This window comes from Mirounga leonina, unplaced genomic scaffold (genome assembly GCF_011800145.1).
Source record: "Mirounga leonina isolate KUSES-001 unplaced genomic scaffold, KU_Mleo_1.0 Mir_94, whole genome shotgun sequence".
NCBI lineage: Eukaryota > Metazoa > Chordata > Mammalia > Carnivora > Phocidae > Mirounga > Mirounga leonina.
The window spans coordinates 7,961,154-7,981,901 of record NW_023270855.1 but is presented as its reverse complement, the minus strand read 5'-3'; the positions used below and the strand labels follow the sequence as shown (position 1 = coordinate 7,981,901).

The window sequence follows — 20,748 nt, the reverse complement described above, 5'->3', positions numbered from 1 at the left end:
AGATTAGTTTTCTTTAGGGTCATTCCAGCTCTAAAATTCTATAGCTTTGAGATGGGGCCTACTAGATCTTTCTGGGACTACTATGCATGAAAGGGACCCCTGGCTGGATAAAAACTACAGAGGGTCTCAAAGAGGTATTATTTATAAACCCATGGGCACAGCATTACTGACAACACCCAAAGGTGGAAGCACCCCAGTGTCCATCAATGTATGTGTGGATAGATAAAATGTGGTAGAACAGAGTATTATTCAATCTTAAAAAGGCAAGAAATGGACACATGGTACAACACAGATGAGGACACTACAGGATTCCACTTACACTGAGTCCCTAGAGCAGTCAAATTCACAAAGACGGGAAGTGGGACAGTGCTCAGGGCTGGGGGGCTGGGGTGAGTAGGAGTTAGTGTTCAGTGAGGAGGGAGTTTCATCTGGGAAAGAGGAAAACAGTTCCAGAGGTGCATGGTGGTGACGGTTGCCCAACAATGTGAATGTACTCAACTACTGAACTGTACACTTAAAAATGGTTTAGATGGGTGAACTATGTACTCTGTCATGATTAAAAAAGAAAGCTGCCTCCAGAAAGGAAGAAGTAATAAGCCACTGCCATCTCCCTAGCTGACCTCTTCTCTCAGGCAGAGGATCCATAACTTTATATGGTGGGTTTCAGTGCAGTAGTCAGGATTTTTCAAGTGCATTCGCTTTGTTGCTATATTGTTCTGAGCTACTCTTTGTCTCCATGTCCCTTCCTTTGTATGGCTCACAGCACAGTAGGAAGAGGAATAGTGGGTAATAATAACACCCATGAATTATACTGATTTTTAGAAATATGCCTCTTAGGTGTCTGACAAAAACCTTCCAATCTTTTTGCTTTTGTGTGAGATTTTTTTTTTTTAAATCTATAACATTTTAAGCAGTGCTAATTGAATGTCACCATGAAGAGAAGGTGGTCAAATGGTTAAGGCAACAGACTACCAGGGCAGTCAGTGTCTTTAGAGTTAACTCAAGCCTGATTACTGACTCTGCCACCTAAGAGCTTTGTGACCCTATGCAAGCCTAACTACCACTGTCAGCTTCTTTCATATTTGTAAAGGGGGGAAAAACAACCTCGGGGCGGGGGGTGGGGGGTTGTAAGATTTAGTGATATAATTAAGAGATGTGCTCAAAACACAGTCCTCATTAAGGCTCCTTCCAAGCCTGTCATCACATGGAGAATCCAACTGCACTTTCCAGTGGGCACATGAAAGACAAACAGGACCCTGTCCACCATGTCATGGAAATGGAGTGTACCTTATTGTCTCCGCCTGAGACAGCCAGGATGTTGGCTGTGATGGACCAGCTCACATGCCACACAACATCACTGAACTTGTGCAATAGTTTGGGTGACCATGTATTGCCTGAGGTGTCATCACAAGTCCAGATGAACACACGACCATCCTGGGAAAAGACAGGCTAGAATCAGGGAAGGTAAGGCAGGGATCTTGAACTGGGGATATCCTCTCGATCTATAGGCATATTGGACTTCGGCAGGAATGGGGTGGGGGATTCAGCACAACGCATAGCCGAGGCCTTCCTGGGTGTGGATACCTGTGACGGCCGATTTCCAACCCAGCATTATCCCTTTACCCCACGAACACATTTCACATTGGTTCAGTCTCCCAGGTTCTCGTGCTCATATTGGTTTCAGGTATGGACTTTACATTGCTAACTCTAAAATTTTCTCTGGGTTTTCCTCATGTCTGCCAAGTTACTTCCTTGTTTTGGCTCCCTCTGGCTCTAATTTTCTCAACCGAATGGGTATGGCTGTCTGTAAACCAAGCTAGAGAATGAGAAGGGACAAGTTGAAAAAGTCCATCTCAAATTCAGGACCAAACATAACAGGCTCAAATGAAGCCTGGCTAACCTTTGTCTATGGTGGGGTTAGCATATAATTTAAAGGGTTGTCCTTAGTCTTTCCTTTGTAATCTGTCTGTGAAGACTGAAAAGGTAGGTGAGTCCAAGATCCTAGAACTTCCGACTGCCCCTGGTCCCTGCTCGGGAATGCTTTCAGAATATACCCGGGCAGCTCTAATCCCCAGCTGCACAATGCTGAGGAGGGGACACTGGTCCGGGGTTTGGCCTAGCTCATGGCTCGGTGGAAGCCAGCCACTTGTGCCTTCTGATCAAGCCTTTGCCATAGCATGACCTGGCTCCAAGCACTCTCCTACTTGCACTGGTCCAAAGGTGCCTGTTGCCCTGCCCTTACCTTTTCAGACTTTACCTTAGGGGGACCGGAAGGTTTGATGGGACTTACTCAGAGATTAAACAACACGGGAGGCTCTCATGGATCTGAGCTGACCTGGGAGCAACTGGCGATGGTGCTGGTGGGCAGGCCAATGGAGGGGGCCCAGGCCACATCTCGAACCCAGTCACTGTGCGCTTCTAGCTTCTGTTCCTCCTTCCACTGGCCGTCCTCCTCCTCCCTAACGGGACATGAGAGGGAGAATGCAGCAGCAGGTAGCAGCCCAGGTGTGTTTCCCACGCCTCCATTGTACCCCCACCCTGTGGGCTCTGCAGGGGCCAAGAAGCTATTCCATCTTTCTGATTTCATTCGTTGACCTTGTAGATTTTTACTCAGTTCACCAGCTATAAAGGAATCCTCCAAGAAATGTTCCCCCACAGCCAACGGCTCCGGCAGTTGGGAAGTAGGTAAAGAATTAAAGTCCTTGAGGAAGGCCAAGTTGTTTTTAAAGGATGTCCTCTGACAGATTGAAAACAGTATTCTATGGGCAGGAGGGCAAAAGAAGGTGATCCTGTTTCTTGGGAACTGTGGCTGAGTCACAGTAGGTAGGAGGGTAGAAGGTAAGAAGTGTCCCCTTGAGGGTAAGTCCACCAACCCCACTTACTTCCACAGTTTGATGAGGTTGTCACAGCCGCCCGATGCAAACTTCTTGATGTAGTTGGGCTTCTGCCCCGATGGCTGGTCTATGAGGCTTCCAGGTACAACAGCAGGGGCCCAACTGACAGCATTGCAGCCAATCTGTAAAGAGGGGGATTGGGATGACTGCCCTTTTGCCTTGCAACAGAGCACTGCTTCTGCAGACCCAAAGCTGCAGTGTATTTCCCCTCCAATTCTCAGGACAGGATTATGTAGGACAGCTGTTTTGATGAATTAGGGATTAGCCCCCATAATGCTCCTTCAAGGAGTCCTAACAGTGCATGTATTTTTTAGCAATACATATTTAAAGTAGGAGTTAGGGACTCCCAGGAATTTAAGAACATTTTAAAAAATATGAAGAGAGGCACAGATTCAGAAAAACAAGCAAAGTTTAACGAGTTACTCTAAAGCACTCTTGTAACCACTACCAGTTCAAGATATCAAACTGCCATTTACCCAAGAAGCCCTGTCATTATGTCTCACCTGAATCATAGCCCTTCCTCCTCGGTAATATCTTCCTGACTTCTGATTTCTTCCTTTTTTTTCTCTTTAGTTTTGTCACCCAAATATGCATCCCTAGATACTATAGTTTAGTCTTGCCATAAACGTTTTTCTTTTCTTTTTTTTTTTTAATCTTTTCTAGATCTCCTTATTTATAGATTCCCCTTCTGATCTTTTTTTTCCTTACAATGTTTTTGTTGAAGAAAGACCAGTCATCTGACCTACAGACTCTCAGGCTGATTTGCTATTTCATACTCAGACCTCTGAATTCTTCTGAATTCCTGAAAATTGTCAGCTGGATCCCAGACTGGATCAGACTCAAGTCTGACCCCTTTGTTAAGACTACAGGCAGTATTCTTTCACTGGGAGGCAAATGATGTCAGGTTGTCTTTTTATGTTCTTATGCCTCTTTTATTTTTATTTATTTATTTTTTAAAGATTTTTATTTATTTGCAAGAGAGAGAATGAGAGACAGAGAGCATGAGAGGGAGGAGGGTCAGAGGGAGAAGCAGACTCCCTGCTGAGCAGGGAGCCTGATGTGGGACTCGATCCTAGGACTCCAGGATCATGACCTGAGCCGAAGGCAGTCGCTTAACCAACTGAGCCACCCAGGCGCCCCTTATGCCTCTTTTAATTCACTGGACATTACAAAATGGTGATTCTGTATTCATTTCTTTGTTATGTATTATATAGAATAATCTAGACAGGAGCAATTCCCTTCATTAATATTTGGCTCCCTATGGGTACAGGTCAGATAGGAAAGGCAGGATAAATGCTTCACACTTTATGAACTGGTTCCCTGCCATTCTTTAAGGATGACTGAGGGGCGCCTGGGTGGCTCAGTCGTTAAGCGTCTGCCTTCGGCTCAGGTCATGATCCCAGGGTCCTGGGATCGAGCCCCGCGTCGGGCTCCCTGCTTGGTGGGCAGCCTGCTTCTCCCTCTCCCACTCCCCCTGCTTGTGTTCCCTCGCTCACTGTGTCTCTCTCTGTCAAATATATAAATAAAATCTTTAAAAAAAAAAAAAAAAAAGGATGACCGATTCTCTTATTTTTTTATTTCTCAAAAGATTGTACTTATTTGAGAGAGAGAGAGAGAGAGAGCACAAGCTGGGGTAGGGGCAAGGGAAAAGGGAGGAGCAGGCTCCCCACTGAGCAGGAAGCCCGATGTGGGACTTGATCCCAGGATCCTGGGATCATGACCTGAGCCAAAGGCAGATGCTTAACCGACTGACCCACCCAGGTGCCCCTGATTCTCTTTTATATATCATTATGAACTCATGGATTTAAGTGTATTTGTTGGATTTCAGTTCACTGCAATTATTTTCATTTTTCTGACACCTAAATTGCGGTGTGTGTTCAAATTGGCTCCTTTGATAACCCTGGTATGTCCAAGTATGTTTTTGATCATTTCTGTTGGGTATGACAAAATGTTCCAGGCTCATCTTGTATGTATCCCGCCTCAAACCTAAGATCAGCCACTTCCTCAAGAATTAGGGTTTCTTTTAGTGAGAAATTGTATTTCAAGACTATAATCTGGTGCTAGGGATGCCCACTGCCACATAGTTATTTCATCTCCTTTCACACTCAATGGTCTCAGTCACTGCCAATATAGTAAGTAAAAACATTTTATTTATTATTTATTTTATTTATTTTTTAAAAGATTTTATTTATTTATTTGACAGAGAGAGAGACAGCGAGAGAGGGAACACAAGCAGGGGGAGTGGGGGAGGGAGAAGCAGGCTTCCCACAGAGCAGGGAGCCCAATGCGGGGCTCGATCCCAGGACCCTGGGATCATGACCTGAGCCGAAGGCAGATGCTTGACTGAGCCACCCAGGCGCCCCTAAGTAAAAACATTTAAAAAAGTGTTTGCAGTGTACTCCCCATTCTCTTCTACAGGTGTTTTTTGGGGGGAAGGGCAGGGGTTTGTTTTATGTGCATGGTTACTAACATCAAAAGATCCTATATCTCCAGCTCTGCTTGTGCCCACTTTTTTTTTCTTAAAAGATTTTATTTATTTATTTATTTATTTATTTATTTATTTATTTGAGAGAGAGAGAGAGAGAGAGCATGCGAGTGGGGCGAGGGGGCAAGGGAGAAAAAGAGCCTCAAACAGACTCTGCTGAGCACAGAGCCTGATGCAGGACTCGATCTCACCACCCTGAGATCATGGCCTGAGCTGAAATCAAGGGTCTGATGCTTAACAAATGAGCCACCCAGTGCCCTGTGCCCACTTTTTAAACAGTTGTCTGCTACCTTAAAAGAGCATATGGCCAGTACATCCTATACTCTGCCTTGTAACTCTCATTTAGTCTTAGTTCTCTACAATTAAACTATATTTGATATCTTTCTAGTCATTTTTGTTGTCTGAAGCTTATTCTCTAGTAGATACCCCAGGAAGGGCTAATGGAAACAACAGTCCTTGAGTTCTTTCATAGCAATAACAGTCTGCGTTCTTTCTACTCCAAAATAAAATTCTAAGAACAGCTTTGAGGTATTACTGACATTCACTGCTCATAAACTGCACAATCTGATGAGCTCTGACACAGGTAAACCCTGTGAAACTACCACTGCAATCACGGTAACAAACATGTCAAAGTGCTAAAAGAAAAAAACTTCCAACAAAAGGTACTCTACCCAGGAAGTTACTCAGAATTGAAGGAGAGAGCTTTCCAGACAAGGAAACGCAAATGGAACTCATGACCACTAAGCTTGCCTTATAAGAAAAGTTAAAGGGTTGTCTTTAAGTTGAAAAGAAAGAGTGCTTATTAGTAACAAGAAAACATATGGAAGTAGAAAACTCACCAGTTAAGGTAAATATATACTAAAGATACTGGATTAATCACATGTAAAGCTAGTATGAAGGTTAAAAGACAAAAGTGGTAAAAACAACTACAATTACAATAATCAGTTAAGAGATACACATGATATAAAGACGCAAAATTTGACTTCAGAACGTAAAATGTGGGTGGACAGTAAAAATGCATTCATGCATAAGTTCTTATCAACTTCAAATAAACTGTTATAAATATGTTATAAATAAATGTAAGCCTCATGGTCACCATAGAGCAAAAACCTATAGTAGATACACAAAAGATGAGAAAGGAATCTAAGCATACCACTAAAGAATGTCATCAAACCACAAAAAGAGTAAGAAAGGAACAGAAAGGAACTACAAAGCAGCCAGAGAACAAAAATGGCAATAGGTACATACCTATCAATAATTATTTTAAATGTAAATGGTCTAAATGCTCCAATCAAAAGACAAAGGATGACTGGATGAAAAAACAAGATCCATCTATATGCTGCCTAGAAGAGATTCACTTCACACCTAAAGACACATAAAGACAAACTGAAGGAACTGGAATAAGATATTCCATGCAAATGGAGGGAAGAAATTTAAAAAAAAGCTGGGGTAGCAGTGCTTAGGTCAGAGTAGACTTTTTTATTTTTTAATTTTTATTTATTTATTTGACAGAGACACAGCGAGAGAGGGAACACAAGCAGGGGGAGTGGGAGAGGGAGAAGCAGGCTTCCCGCCGAGCAGGGAGCCCGATGCGGGGCTCGATCCCAGGACCCTGGGATCATGACTTGAGCTGATGGCAGACGCTTAACGACTGAGCCACCCAGGCGCCCCGAGTAGATTTTTTTTTTAAAAGCTCCATGCCCGTGGGGCTTGAACTCATGACCCTGAGATCAAGACCTGAGCTGATCAAGAGTTGGATGCTTAACCGACTGAGCCACCCAGGCACCCTGAGAATAGACTTTAAAACAAAGACTGTAACAAGAGATGAAGGGTATTACATCATGACAAAGGGATTAATTTTAAAAAGTTGAAAAAATATAAAGACACGGAGACTAAACAACATGCTACTAAACATCCAACTGGTCAATGAAGAAATTAAAGAAAAAAGAAAAAAGATACCTGGAGAAAAATGAAAATGGAAACACAATGGTTCACAATCTCTGGGATGCAGCAAGAGGAATTATTATTTTTTTAAAGATTTTATTTATTTATTATTTGGGGTAGTGGGAGAGGGAGAAGCAGGCTTCCCGCTGAGCAGGGAGCCTGATGCAGGGCTCGATCCCAGAACCCTGGGATAATGACCTGAGCCGAAGGTAGATGCTTAATGACTGAGCCACCCAGGTGCCCCAGCAAAAGGAATTCTAAGAGGAGAATCAATTGTGATACAGGTCTACCTCGAGAAACAAGAAAAATCTCAATCTAACCTTACACCTAAAGGAACTAGAAAAAGAACAAACAAAGCCCAAAGGTAGTAGAAGGAAGGAAATAATAAAAATCAGAAAGGAAATAAATAAAACAGAGACAAACAACAGAAAAGATCAGTGAAAGAGCTGTTTCTTCCAAAAGATAAAAAAAAAAATTGATAAACCTTTGGCCAGACTCATCAAGACAGGACTCAAAATCAGAAATGAAAAAGGAAAAATTACAACCTATACTACAGAAATACACAGGATTATGAGACTACTATGAAAAGTTATATGCCAACAAACTGAACCACCTAGAAGAAATGAGTAAATTCCTAGAAATATACAATGTTCCAAGACTGAATGAAGAAGAAACAAAATCTGAACACTTATTACTAGTAATGAAATTGAATTGGTAATCAAAAGACTTACAACAAAAGTCCAGGACTAGATGGCTTCACAGGTGAATTCTACCAAACATTTATTTTTTATTTTAAAAAAGATTTTAAGTAATGTCTTCACCCAATGTGGGGTTCAAACTCACAACCCCAAGATCAAGAGTTGTGTGCTCCACTGAGTCAGTTAGGTGACTCTCTACCAAACATTTAAAGAATGAGTCTTCTCAAACTATTCCAAAAATAAAAAACAGGAATGAATTCTTCCAAATTCATTCTGTGGGGACAACAGTACCCTGAAGAACTCTGCAACTCAACCTCCAAATAAATAATCTGATTAAAAATGGGCAGAGAGGGACGCTTGGGTGGCTCAGTCGGTTAAGGATCTGCCTTTGGCTCAGGTCATGATCCCACAGCTCCTTGCTCAGAGGGGAGCCTGCTTCTCCCTCTACCTGCTGCTCCCCCTGCTTGTGCTCTCTCTCTCCCTGACAAATAAAATCTTAAAAAAAAAGGCAAAGGACCTGAATACACATTTTCCCAAAGACATACTGATGACGAACAGATATACGAAAAGATGCCCAGCATCACTATTCAAATGCAAATCAAAACCACAATGAGGTATCACCTCACACCAGTCAGAATGATAGTATCAAAAAGGCAAGAAATAACAAGGGTTGCTGACTATGTGGGAAAAAAGGGAATCCTCATGAACTGTTGGTGGGAGTGTAAATTGGTGTAGCCATTATGGAAAACAGGTTCCTCAAAAAATTAAGAAGAGAAATACCATATGATCCAGCAATTCCACTGTTGGGTATTTATCCAAAGAAAACAAAAACACTAATTTGATATCTGCACCCCCATGTTCCCTGCACATTATTTACAACAGCTAAGACATGGAAACAACCTAAGTGTCCACTGATGGAAGAATAAAAAAAGAAAATGTGGTATATATATGTACAATGGAATATTATTCAACCATAAAAAATGAAATTGTGCCAACTTCAACGATGTGGATGGACCTTTTTTTTGTTTTAAAGATTTTATTTATTTATTTGAGAGAGAGTAAGAGAGAGAGCAAGCACGCTCGAGCAGGGGAGAGGGGCAGAGTGCTTGTGTTCCTGCTCTCGCTCTCTGTCAAATAAATAAAATCTTAAAAAAAAAATTTCCTCTTTTCACAATTTATTTCTCTTAAGGCATTATCTGTTGTACTTATTTGCTCCTGTATTCCTTCTAATTTAGTCTTTACTACTGAAATGATTTTTTATTTCTAATTCTTTCCTAAATTCTGTCACCTCATTTTGGAGTTTTTCTAATTTTGACTTATGGTATTTTTTCACATCTTATAATATTTGAAAAAGGTTTCTTAGCTTCATTTCAATAGTGGGTGATGGTGCTCATCATGGCAAGTGTACTTCTTAATCCCCACTGTCTATTTCACCCATCCCCCCATCCCCCTCCTGGAAAAATTTTTTTTTTCCTAAGAAACATCTTCGAAACATTCAGAACGCTCAGGAATTTGATTAAAGCTCCTAAAAATTCCTCATGTACATTATATACATTCAGAAGAGTATAATGTACATTATATACATTCAGAAGAGTGTAAATTAGTCAAAACCCCTTATAGCCCGCTTACCTCATCCCCTCTTAAATTAGAAACTTCTGAAGTAACATGCTGCCCACCAGCCTCCAAACCAGTTTCTATATTCTCTTCCTTTTTTCTGAGTCAAACTTTGTGATTTCACCTCAAATACTTTTCTGTTACTTTTATTTGAAATTAGTTTTCCTGACAAAGTGAGGTTCAGGAAAGCCTTTCAAGGTAAGAAGTCTTGTTTAGTTAATGTATGTGTTGACAGGTGTGACAACCTGCTTTCAGGATTTCTTGGCTCTGTTCCCCCGACTTTGGTCTATATTCTCTTTCCTTTTCCTGTGTCTCGCTCCTGCTCAATTTTGATTTCACTCCCAGTTTCTCCTTACAAGAGGCCCTGTCATGGAAGCAAGCCTTGATGGGTTATAAAGGTCAGACTTCTACAAGCCCCTTTAATCTTTCTTAGGGTGGGAGGCTTGCACTCACCAGGTATAATATAGTACAAAACCCCTCCTGGTGAGTTCTCCAAAGATAATACAGATGGCCAGTAAGCATGTGAAAATGTGCCTAATATTAGTCGTTAGAGAAATGTAAACTGAAGCCACAGTGAGGTACCACTTCACACCCAACTGGATGGTTATAACCAAAAAAAAAAAAAAAAGAGGACAACAAGAGTTGACAAAGATGTGGAGGAACTGAAACCCTTATACAGTGCTGGAAGCCATGTAAAATGGTACGGTTAACTTGGAAAACAGTTTAGCAGTATCTCAAAAAAAGTTAAACAGAGGTTCAGGAGCAAGATGGCGGAGGAGTAGGAGACCTGAATTTCGTCTGGTCTCAGGAATTCAGCTGGATAGGGATCAAACCATTCTGAACACCTACAAACTCAACAGGAGATTGAAGAAAAGAAGAGCAGCAACTCTCTGAACAGAAAAGCGACCACTTTCTGGAAGGTAGGACGTGCGGAGAAGTGAATCCGAGGCGATATTCAGAAGGATAGACGGCGGGGGAGGGGGCCTCTGCTTCTGGCAAGTGAGAGAGCCGCGGAGCACAAAATCGGAACTTTTAGAAGTGGGCTCCACTGAGGGACTTCACTCCAGTGGCTAAGTGGGGGTGGAACCGATGCTGGGACAGTGTGGTCTCAGGACCCTCGGGGTCACAGAAAGACCGGGGGTGCCTGAGTGCGGCAGAGCTCCCAGGTATCGGAGTGGGGAAGCCTACTGCAGAGACGGAGCCGAGGAATGGGCTCTCAGCTCAGGGTTGCCATAAACTGTGATCCGCAGCACAGTCGGGCCACTGCTCCTCCAGCAGGGACCCAACAAGCAGCAGATCCAGGGAGACTCCCCTTCTTTCCCCGGGAGGAGGGAGGAGTCGCGTGGGAGCGCACCACAGGGATCTGCTGGGTTTGGAGACTCTACACGGGGTCAGGTGCCAGAGACAGAAATGCGTGGTCACAGGCCGGGTGAGCATGGAGTGCGGCCGGAGACCGGGGAGATGGGAGTGACTGACTGCTTTTCTCTGGGGGCGCACTGAGGAGCAGGGCCCCGAGTTCTTGGCTCCTCCGGGGCGGAGATTGGGAGGCCGCCATTTTCACTCTCGGCCTCCAAAGCTGAAGGGAAAGCTTGCAGGGAACAAAAACTCCCAAGAGCAAACCCGAGCAGATTACTTAGCTGGGAGGGGGCAAGGGTGGGGCAATTCCGCCTCCGGCAAAGACATTTGGAAACCATGGCAACAGGCCCCTCCCCAGAAGATCAGCAAGAACAGCCAGCCAAGACCAAGTTTACCGATCCATGAGAACGGCAGAACTCCAGCGCTAGGGGAATACTGCACATAGAATTCATGGCTTTTTTTTACCATGATTCTTTAGTCTTTCAAAGTTAATTTTTTTAATTTTCTTTTTCTTTTTTTGAATTTTTCTTTTTCCCTTTTTCAACCAACATCTTATCAATCCCTTTTTAAAAAATCTTTTTTATTTTTCATTTTTAGAGTCATATTCTATCCCTTCATTGTAGTTAACCTTATTTTTTGTATATATCTAAGTTGTTCTCTCTTTAAAATTTTGGGACACAGTTTCTTCTAACAGACCAAAATATACCCTAAGTCTCTAGTGTATGGCTTTGTTCTAGTCTCCTGCCTGATCACATTCTCTCCCTTTTTTTTTAATTTCTCTTCTTTCTTTTTTCAACCAACTTATCAATTCCTTTTATAAAATCTTTTATAATATTCATCTTTACAGTCATATTCTATCCCTTCATCATTTTTACCTTTATTTTTGTACATATATAAGCTATTCTTTAAAATTTTTTAAAGATTTTATTTATTTGACAGAGAGAGAGACAGCGAGAGAGGGAACATAAGCAGAGGGAGTGGGAGAGGGAGAAGCAGGCCTCCCGCCGAGCAGGGAGCCTGATGTGGGGCTCGATCCCAGGACCCTGAGATCATGACCCAAGCTGAAGGCAGACGCTTAACCGACCTAGCCACCCAGGTGCCCCCAAAGGAAAAGTTCTTGAAGGAAATGAAAAGTGCTACTCCAGTGAACACACAAATGATAAGAGAGTGTAACAACCTGAATGCTGATATGGAGAAGGCAGGAGAAGGTCTGGAGAGAAGAGAACACCAGCCACAACATTCTCTTAGCCAGAGCCTAATGGGGAGCAAGGCCCTAACTCTCTCTAATTCTGTGAAGGCGGAGAGAGGTGAGGAAGCTGCAGAAGGGAAGTGTGAAGCTAGCAGAGGTGGTTCATGAGGGTGAAGGAAAGAAGCCGTCTCCATAAAAGAGCAAGGTGAAGCAGTAAGTGCTAATATAGAAGCAGCAGCAAGTTATCCAGGAGATCGTGCTGAGATCATTAATGAAGCTGGTTACACTAAACAACAGATTTTCAACATAGATGAAATGGCCTTCTATTGGAAGATGCCATCTAGGACTTGCCTGGCTTTAAAGCTTCAAAGGACAGACTGACTCTCTTGTTAGGGACTAATGCAGCTGGTGACTTGAAGTTGAAGCCAGTGCTCATTTACCATCCAGAAAATGGTAGGGTCCTTAAGAATTATGCTAAATCTACTATGCCTGTGATGTATAAATGGAACAACAAAGCCTGGATGACAGCACATCTGTTTACAATGCGGTTTACTGGGTATCTTAAGCCCACTCTTGAGACCTACTACTCAAAGATTCCTTTAAAATGTTACTGCTCGCTGACAATGTACCTGGTCACCCAAGAGCTCTGATGGAGACGTACGAGATTAATATCAATTTCATGCCAGCTAACACAACATCCATTCAGCAATTTCCATGGATTAAGGAGTAATTTCTACTCTGAAGTCCTATTATTTAATTATTATTATAATATGATTATAACTGCCATAGTGATTCCTCTGATGGATCCGGGCAAAGTAAAGTGAAAACCTTCTGGAAAGGATTCACCATTCTAGATGTCATTAAGAACATTTATGGTTCATGGAAGAGGCCAAAATATCAACACAAACAGAAGTTGATTCCCACCCTCATGGATGACTATGAGGGGTTCAAGACTTCAGGGGAGGAAGTGACTATGGATGTGGTGGAAAGGGAACTAGAATTAGAAGTGGAGCCTGAAGATGTGACTGAATTGCTGTGATCTCATGATCAAACTCTGACAAGATGAGGAACTGCTTCTTATATATGAGCAAAGAAAGTGGTCTCTTGAGATGGAATCTACTCTGCTGAAGATGCTGTGAAGACTGTTGAAATGACAACAAAAGATTTAGAATATTACATACATTTAGTTGACAAAGCAGCAGCAGGGTTTGAGAGGATGGACTCCAATTTTAAAAGTTCTAGTGTGGGTCAAATGCTATCAAACAGCATTGCACGTTATAGAGAAATCGTCTGTGAAAGGAAGAGTCAACTGATGTGTGAAACTTCAGTGCTGTCTTATTTTAAGAAATTATCACTGCCACCCAGCCTTCAAATACCACGATCAGTCAGCAGCCAAACACTGAGGCAAGACCCTCCACCAGTAAAAAAGTATTACAACTCGGTGACCACTGAGACAATTCTTAGCATTTTTCAGCAATAAAGTAAATTTTAATTAAAGTACATACACTGTTTTTTAGACCCAATGCTATGATTGCACCTAAAAGACTGTAAGTGTAAATGTAACTTTTATATGCACTGGGAAACCAAAAAATTCCTGATTCCCTTTATTGCAGTGGTCTGGAACCAACCCACAACAGCTCCAAGGTATGCCTGTGTTGTAGGATCCCACTCAGAGGAAATGTCCTGAATAGGCAAATCCACACAGAAAGTAAATTGGTGGCTGCCTAGGTAGGGGGCAGAGTGGAGAGGAAGTGCTAATGAGGATTCTTTTTGCGGTGATGAAAAAGTTCTGAAAATGAACAGTGATAGCTGCACAACTTTGTGAATATACGAAAGCCTACAGAATTGTACACTTTAAAAAGGGTGAATTTTATGATAAGTCAATTGTATATCAGTTTATTTATTTATTTATTTTTAAAAAGATTTTATTTATTTATTTGAAGAGAGAGACACAGCGAGAGAGGGAACACAAGCAGGGGGAGTGGCAGAGGGAGAAGCAGGCTTCCCGCCGAGCAGGGAGCCCGATGCGGGGCTCGATCCCAGGACCCTGGAATTATGAGCCGAGCTGAAGGCAGACGCTTAACGACTGAGCCACCCAGGCGCCCCAATTGTATATCAATTTAAAAAAAAGGTTAAAAACAAAAGAAACCCCCAAACTTCTCCTAGTTTCAGCTGCTGTTCTTAAACTGACCAGCTATGGGACACCTGGGTGGCTCAGTCGTTTTAAGTGGCTGCCTTCGGCTCAGGTCATGATCCCAGGGTCCTGGGATCGAGTCCGGCATTGGACTCATTGCTCAGCGGGGAGCCTGCTTCTCCCTCTGCCTGCCTCTCTCTTTCTCTGACAAATAAATAAATAAAATCTTTAAAGAAAACCCAAAAACAACAAAAAACTGGCCAGCTATGCTTTCCAGTGAATCCTTGCTGGCTATTTTGCCAGTACTTGCCTTCACAGATCTGCTAGAAGGCACCCCATTGCTTCCTCCTGCTCAGATACCAATACCATGCAGTCTTGTGGTTGTTGCTGGTTTATTCCTCTCTGCTTCTATTTTGGAGTTTGTGGAAATACCTTGTTACTTAGTTTTGCTCAAAATGTTCATGAGGTTTTGGCTGTGCTATCTAGCTGCTCTGTGGGTTTTTATGGAGAGATGAGGAAAGACTGAAAAGCTGTGATGCCACTCCCCAACATCTTCCCAGAAGCCTCTCAGCCTATTCATGTCGGCAAGTCAGTCAGTAGATGGGAATCTGAGCACCTCAAGTAAAGATTCTGAGATAGGCTCCTGGGGTCTTAGGGGCTGCACAGGCTGTGGATCCCCTGAATTTGAGAAGTACATAAGTACAGTGTCAAGCTGGGGAGCTACTAAGTTTCCATCTGGGTAGATTTCAGAAGTATCTGGGGCCACCAAAGCTGGAACTGTTGTCTAGTGAGAAGGCACACAGATTCTGGACTCTAACCCCGGCACAGGACCTTCTCTAAGTCATTTACTTTTTCTGAACCTCATCTGTCTCATCATAAAATGGGAACAGGACTGCTTACCTTGCAAGTCTGTACATTTGGTAGTTTCTTCTTTCATTTACAGACATTTGTGAGGATTACATGACTGACACACAGTGGGGGCTCAAGTGCTGTGAGATATTTCCTGTCCATAGTGCTTTCTTGACTATTTCAGCATCTAATGACTGGAAGTGCAAGGAACTGAATTCCTATGATGCTCTCTTTATAACGCCACTCAGTTCTAGGGGGTCTCAATGACCACTGCAAGCATGTCAACTTGAAGTGTCCACAGCAAAGGTGGCAGGGAGACAGGCTGCTGCTGCCACCTTGCCAATGCCCTGACCCTCCCCGATCTGGGAGCCTGCAAGGAGGAACCCGTGCCAACCCCCTGCCCTGTGCTGAATGAGGCTGGTACAGCCTGGCCTCCCTGGATGCAGTGTCTGTCTGGCTTCAGGCTAAAGAGGCTCGAAACTGACCCACCAAGCATGTCTGAGCATCGTTCCCTCCCCAGCCCCTTGCACAGCAGTGACACTACTCCTGCCACCTCTCTAGGGAGTCTCCAGGAGACACATGGCAAGGCCGCAGAGCTACCCTCCACACACAGCAAGGTCTGGACTTACAGTGTGAGCATTGTTGATCTTCTTCACTTCCCACTGGCCCTCTCCGGTGTATGTCAGCAGGGAGATGGCCCCATCCGAGCTCCCACAGGCCAATATTAGGCCATAGTCATGGGGGGCCCAGCACACAGAGTTTACTGCAGGACGGAGAGAGGCATAGTTAGCCGACTTTGATTTCCCAGGTTTACCATTTTACTAAATTTTTAAAATAAAAAATTGCAGGGATCACCAGGAGGAAGATAACGAGATTTTAAAAACCTATCACCTATGAATATCATAATTTCAAAAACCTTAACAAAAAGTAGGATGAGATGAAACAGATAAAGGGGATTAAGAGTACGCTTACTGTAATGAGCATGGAGTAATGGATAGAAATATGAATCATAATATATACCTGAAACCAATATAACACCATACGTTAGTAAAAATAAATTAATAAAACTAGGAAAAAAGGTAGACAATAATCTGAAAATAAAGGCCAGTACTTAAAACGAATAAAATTAAAAAAAACCAAACACACACCTCACTGTGTTGTTTTTTCCTTATTTCGCTTTAGACTGGCTTTAGGTCTCAGGGCCTTACCTCTGCTGTGGACAGATGACAGAAAAGCCAACCAAACCCAAGGGACAAACGAGGAGCATCACGAGGGGAAGGGCATGGGAGTGGCAGCCAGGCAACAAGGCCCCGCCCACCTGCTCCTACCACACTCACTGTACCTGAGGAGTCGTGTCCTGTGTGCTCGTGCGTCTTCTCCCAGGTGCCATTCTCCTCCTTCCAGATAATGACTTTCCGGTCATAGGAGCAGGATGCCAGGATGTTGCCATACATGGGGTGGGCCCAGGCCACTTGCCACACAGGACCCTCATGACTACAAGGGGACAGGGTCAGAGGCTGCTCAGATGGGTCACAGGAACCTGCAGTGCTCTGCCAGCCACTACCCTGGATGGACCTGAATGGCGTTCTTGGTAGGCAGATACAGCATCTCAGGACAGAGCTGCCTGAGAATTTCAGAAGGGAGAGCTATAGGAAGTCACTGCCAAAAGAGACCTTTGTTGGGCACTGAAGATCCTGAGGCCCAGACGTCACAGAGGCCTTGAGAACAAACCAGGACTCTGAGCCTCTCTGTCCCGAGCTGACAGGCCCCTCCCTCCCCTGACCTGCACTGCAGCCAGCACCACCTACACGGGCCGTCCTCAGGAGAAGCCTCTCGGCCTATTCATCTGCGCACCGGTCAATGCAGGCTTCGCACCGCAAGTGCTCAGGAGGTATGTGTAGAGTGAATCGCTACTCATCCTTCCAGATGGGTTACCTTTTCGAGCAGGCACTGTTTCATGTTCGCTACTATTCTCTTACTTTAAGGTCAGGTCTCTCCTCTGCTCCTCTGATCTTTATGCATTCCCCTGGTGAGTACTATCTGAGCACAGACCCGGTGCTGGGCTCTGTACTGGGGCCGTCTCTCAGGCCCAGGCAAGGGTGGGCACCCAGCACACAAGAAGTGACACGGCAGACAGGTGACGGTCCCAGCTCTTTCACCCCCACTCCCATTCTCTAGCTGTTTGACTTTAGGCATGGGCCACGTCCTTTCTATGGCTTAGTCTCCTAACGGAGATATCAGCAAGACTTCTTTCACAGTGTGCTCATGAGGGGAAATATAGGTGATAACTCACATAAAAAGCCTGGAACAGTGCTGGGCACAAGAAAAGAAAAAATTATTCATGCCTGTCAGCTGGTATTGCTGCTCCCTGTTCACTCCTCCAACCCAGGGCTGCAGACACTCAAAAGTGTCCTCCTCCCTCCGGCTGGGACAATACCCAGGCCTCACAAAGGAGCTGCCAGGGAAACTCTCAGGAGACGAAAATGTCCTGCACCTAGCAATAGTTTAAACTGAGGCAAAAAGGGACGCCTGGGTGGTCGGTTAAGCGTCTGCCTTCAGCTCAGTCCCACATCGGCCTCCTTGCTCAGCAAGGGGCCTGCTTCTCCCTCTGCCTGCCTCTGTCTCTCTGATAAATAAAATCTTAAAAAAATATATATTAAAAAAAAAAGTATATTAAACTGAGGCAAAAAAAGAAGGGGGTGTGAATTTTTTATCCCTCTGACAGTGCACATCTTTTCAGTGTTAAGAAAAACAGGGCAGGTGTGACCTCCTCTGGCAGGGCCGGCAGCAGGCTGCACAGGGCCAGTAGCATCTGACCCCTCAGTCACTCCATTTTTGACACTCAGGGAGAGGGGGACTTCTACACCCCTCTCCCCAAATGGCTACTTAGTTATGCCTTAATTCAGTTAACAACCGTGTACCGAGCTCCTACTTGTCAGGGCTCTTAATTTCTCCTGTGCAGTCTGCTGAAGGCTTTGGTCCCTTCTCAGAATAATGGCTACAACACATGGAGCTAGGATTATAAAGGAAAGCCAATTATAATGAAATACACTAATATGTATTTAAAATGTTAAAGACGGATTTATAATATGGTGATACATGTGCTTCTCTGTTAGCACCTTAACTAACAAGCTCTAGTGGCAGGTCTAATAACCACTCTCACTTCAAAGTAGTGATAAGCCTAAGTGCTATTTTGAGAAAACTGTAGCTGGAATGTGATACGAAGATATCTGTGTCTTCTACTGGTAACAAAGTTCCAGGTGCTCGGAATACTACTGTCGTTTCTGGCCTACATCCATCATTGAAGGAAATGCTAACTAGCTGAGTCACTGACAATAAAGATGTGATTTTTTTTCTCAGCCCCAGTTCACCAGCCCCTGAATTCTATCCACAGAACCCTCGGAGATCTGTGGAACCCAGGTTAAGAACTCCTATTTATTTGAAAGGCAGTGGGCTGGGGGAAAGCAGTAGAGGGGTAGCCATAAAAATGAGCCAGGATCTCAAGAATCTTGCAGGGAGAGGGGAAAGCAAACATTTGTAAATATTCACTGAGTATCTGCCGTGGGCATGCAAATAGGCAAAATTATAGGACTTATGTAATTACTAATGCATTCTTATATTAACATTCTTCTTCTTTTTATTACATTAACATTATTCTTACATTGTTGCCTTTGAGTGACACTTTAGATCATGTTGGCTAAACTTAAAAAAAAAAACAACCAAAAAACCAAAAAGTTCTTTCCCACTTTTAAAAGCAGCAGTAGCTACTGAAGACATGCTGTGAACAGGCTCTACCCGGGAGGAGGCAGCAACACCCCACTGTGAGGGTGAGCAGATGAAGTCTTCGAGAGGTAGACTGACTCTTACCCAAGGTCTTCTGGTGGGTTTTTGGGAAGCCAAGTTGGGATTCATCCTGCTGAGGACAGCTGCCTGGCTGGGACCGGTGTGTCCTCTCTGCTAAATGCACTGTGGGGCTCCTCTGATCTGGGTTCTCAGCTTTTCCTGCCATGTCTGAGAAACCCAACCATTCTGAGAACCTCACCCAGACTTGGCTGCACTCACCCCCTGAGGTCGGCAATGAGGATCTGTCCTCCATTTCGCACATCGAAGATTTTGACAGACCTGTCTGATGAGCAGGTTGCTAGGCGGGTGCCATAGTAGTCCATCTGGGCATCGTGCTGCAAAGGGAGGATAGCTTGGGAAGCCTGCAGGCTGGGTGGATGGGAGTGGGGGAGTCACCAGGACAGAATCTAGTTTGGACCAGAGTTCACCTGAAATTAATCTAACCTCAAAGCAGCATCACTATCAGGCAACAAGCTAGCATCTCGACATTCCATTTCTCAAGACAGGCCATGTCATTCTGAAAGGGACAAAAAAAACCATACCTAGCTGCTTTCAGACCCTTTACATACACAGGGGAAGCCGTTTCCAATCCTATTCTGTATGGTGGGTATGGGAGACGAAACAGTGGCTAGCTAGCCTCCTTTTTCTTCTTCCTTCCTCAGGCCCCACCATGTTCTGAGGCTCTGTGGGCTACTGTGAGCTGCAGGTTCAGCTCAGCCCCAGACCCTGGGGCTAACGCTGATGCAGAGGAGCAGCCTCTGAGGGCCCGGAGGGCCCAGTGAGGTCCTCCACAATGCACATCTGGCTTGGGCTCCTTCCTCCACCCATGGCCCTAGATCCTTTGTGGACCTTTGTTCCTGGATTTTTACTAGACCTTTTTCCTAGTAGTATGTCCAGTACCCCAGACTCTCCACCCATGCCTTAAATGTCACTAGTCCCACCACTGATGAGCCAACCTTCTCGATGCTGATTGGCCATGTAGACCTAGGGCCGGTCTCTGCCTACAGCTCTTGTCTATCTTGTTCCTCTGAGCCTCAAGGCCTGCTGTCCCACTGCACATCCTGGTCCTTCCTCTTTGCTGCCTATTCCAACAGGTGGCACCTTCCTCAGCTGTCTCACCTTGGGGCTGTCAGGAACTATCAGCTGTCACTCTTTTGGTACTCAGGAACAACTGACATCCTTTCAACAGAAGCAGTCATTCTGTTTGCTTCAACATTCCTTCCTCACCTCCCTGAGAAAAACATCCTGACTCTTCTTTGGAAGTCAACCCCCCCACTATGCTAGGTCTTGGCTTCTTGGAAGAGATGCACTGCAAGTGTTTAGATTTCTTAGGTACTTCTCCTGCAGAGTGCTGCCACACACTTTAGGAGGAAGTAAGGCCCAGTACCTAAAAGATTTAAATCCTACCTCCTTACCTTACCCTGCTGTCTGGAAAAAATGATGTAATTTCCTCGAACCTCAGTTTCCTTCTTTTTAAATGGGGCTAATGGTGGCATCTACTTTAAGGGTTGTTATGAAGGTTCACTGAGACACTGAATGAAAGTATATGGCATGGGGTCTGACACTTAGTGAACATGCAGACATCAGCTGTTGCTATTTTGCCTCATCTGTTTCTCAAACCCAAACTACACAAGTAGGTAGCATATCCATTATTTTTTCCATTTTAGCTATGAGGAAATCAAGGCCGGCTCAGGAAGAGTTCAGGAATTGGCTAGGGAGTCTCAGATTGGATTTTCTTACCC

General features: G+C 44.1%; 1 protein-coding gene across 2 annotated transcripts in view; it reads right to left on the bottom strand.

The window, feature by feature from the left end:
- SEC13 (SEC13 homolog, nuclear pore and COPII coat complex component) overlaps window positions 1–20,748 on the bottom strand; it is a 32,548-nt gene that overhangs the window by 7,759 nt on the left and 4,041 nt on the right. For both annotated transcript variants that reach the window (XM_034998547.1, XM_034998548.1), the window contains exons 3-8: window positions 19,226–19,341; window positions 16,506–16,657; window positions 15,793–15,926; window positions 2,883–3,016; window positions 2,336–2,459; window positions 1,288–1,434 (exon numbers count right to left, since the gene is read on the bottom strand). In XM_034998547.1, coding sequence (XP_034854438.1) covers window positions 1,288–1,434; window positions 2,336–2,459; window positions 2,883–3,016; window positions 15,793–15,926; window positions 16,506–16,657; window positions 19,226–19,341 — 807 coding nt within the window. The remainder of the gene's footprint in view (window positions 1–1,287; window positions 1,435–2,335; window positions 2,460–2,882; window positions 3,017–15,792; window positions 15,927–16,505; window positions 16,658–19,225; window positions 19,342–20,748) is intronic.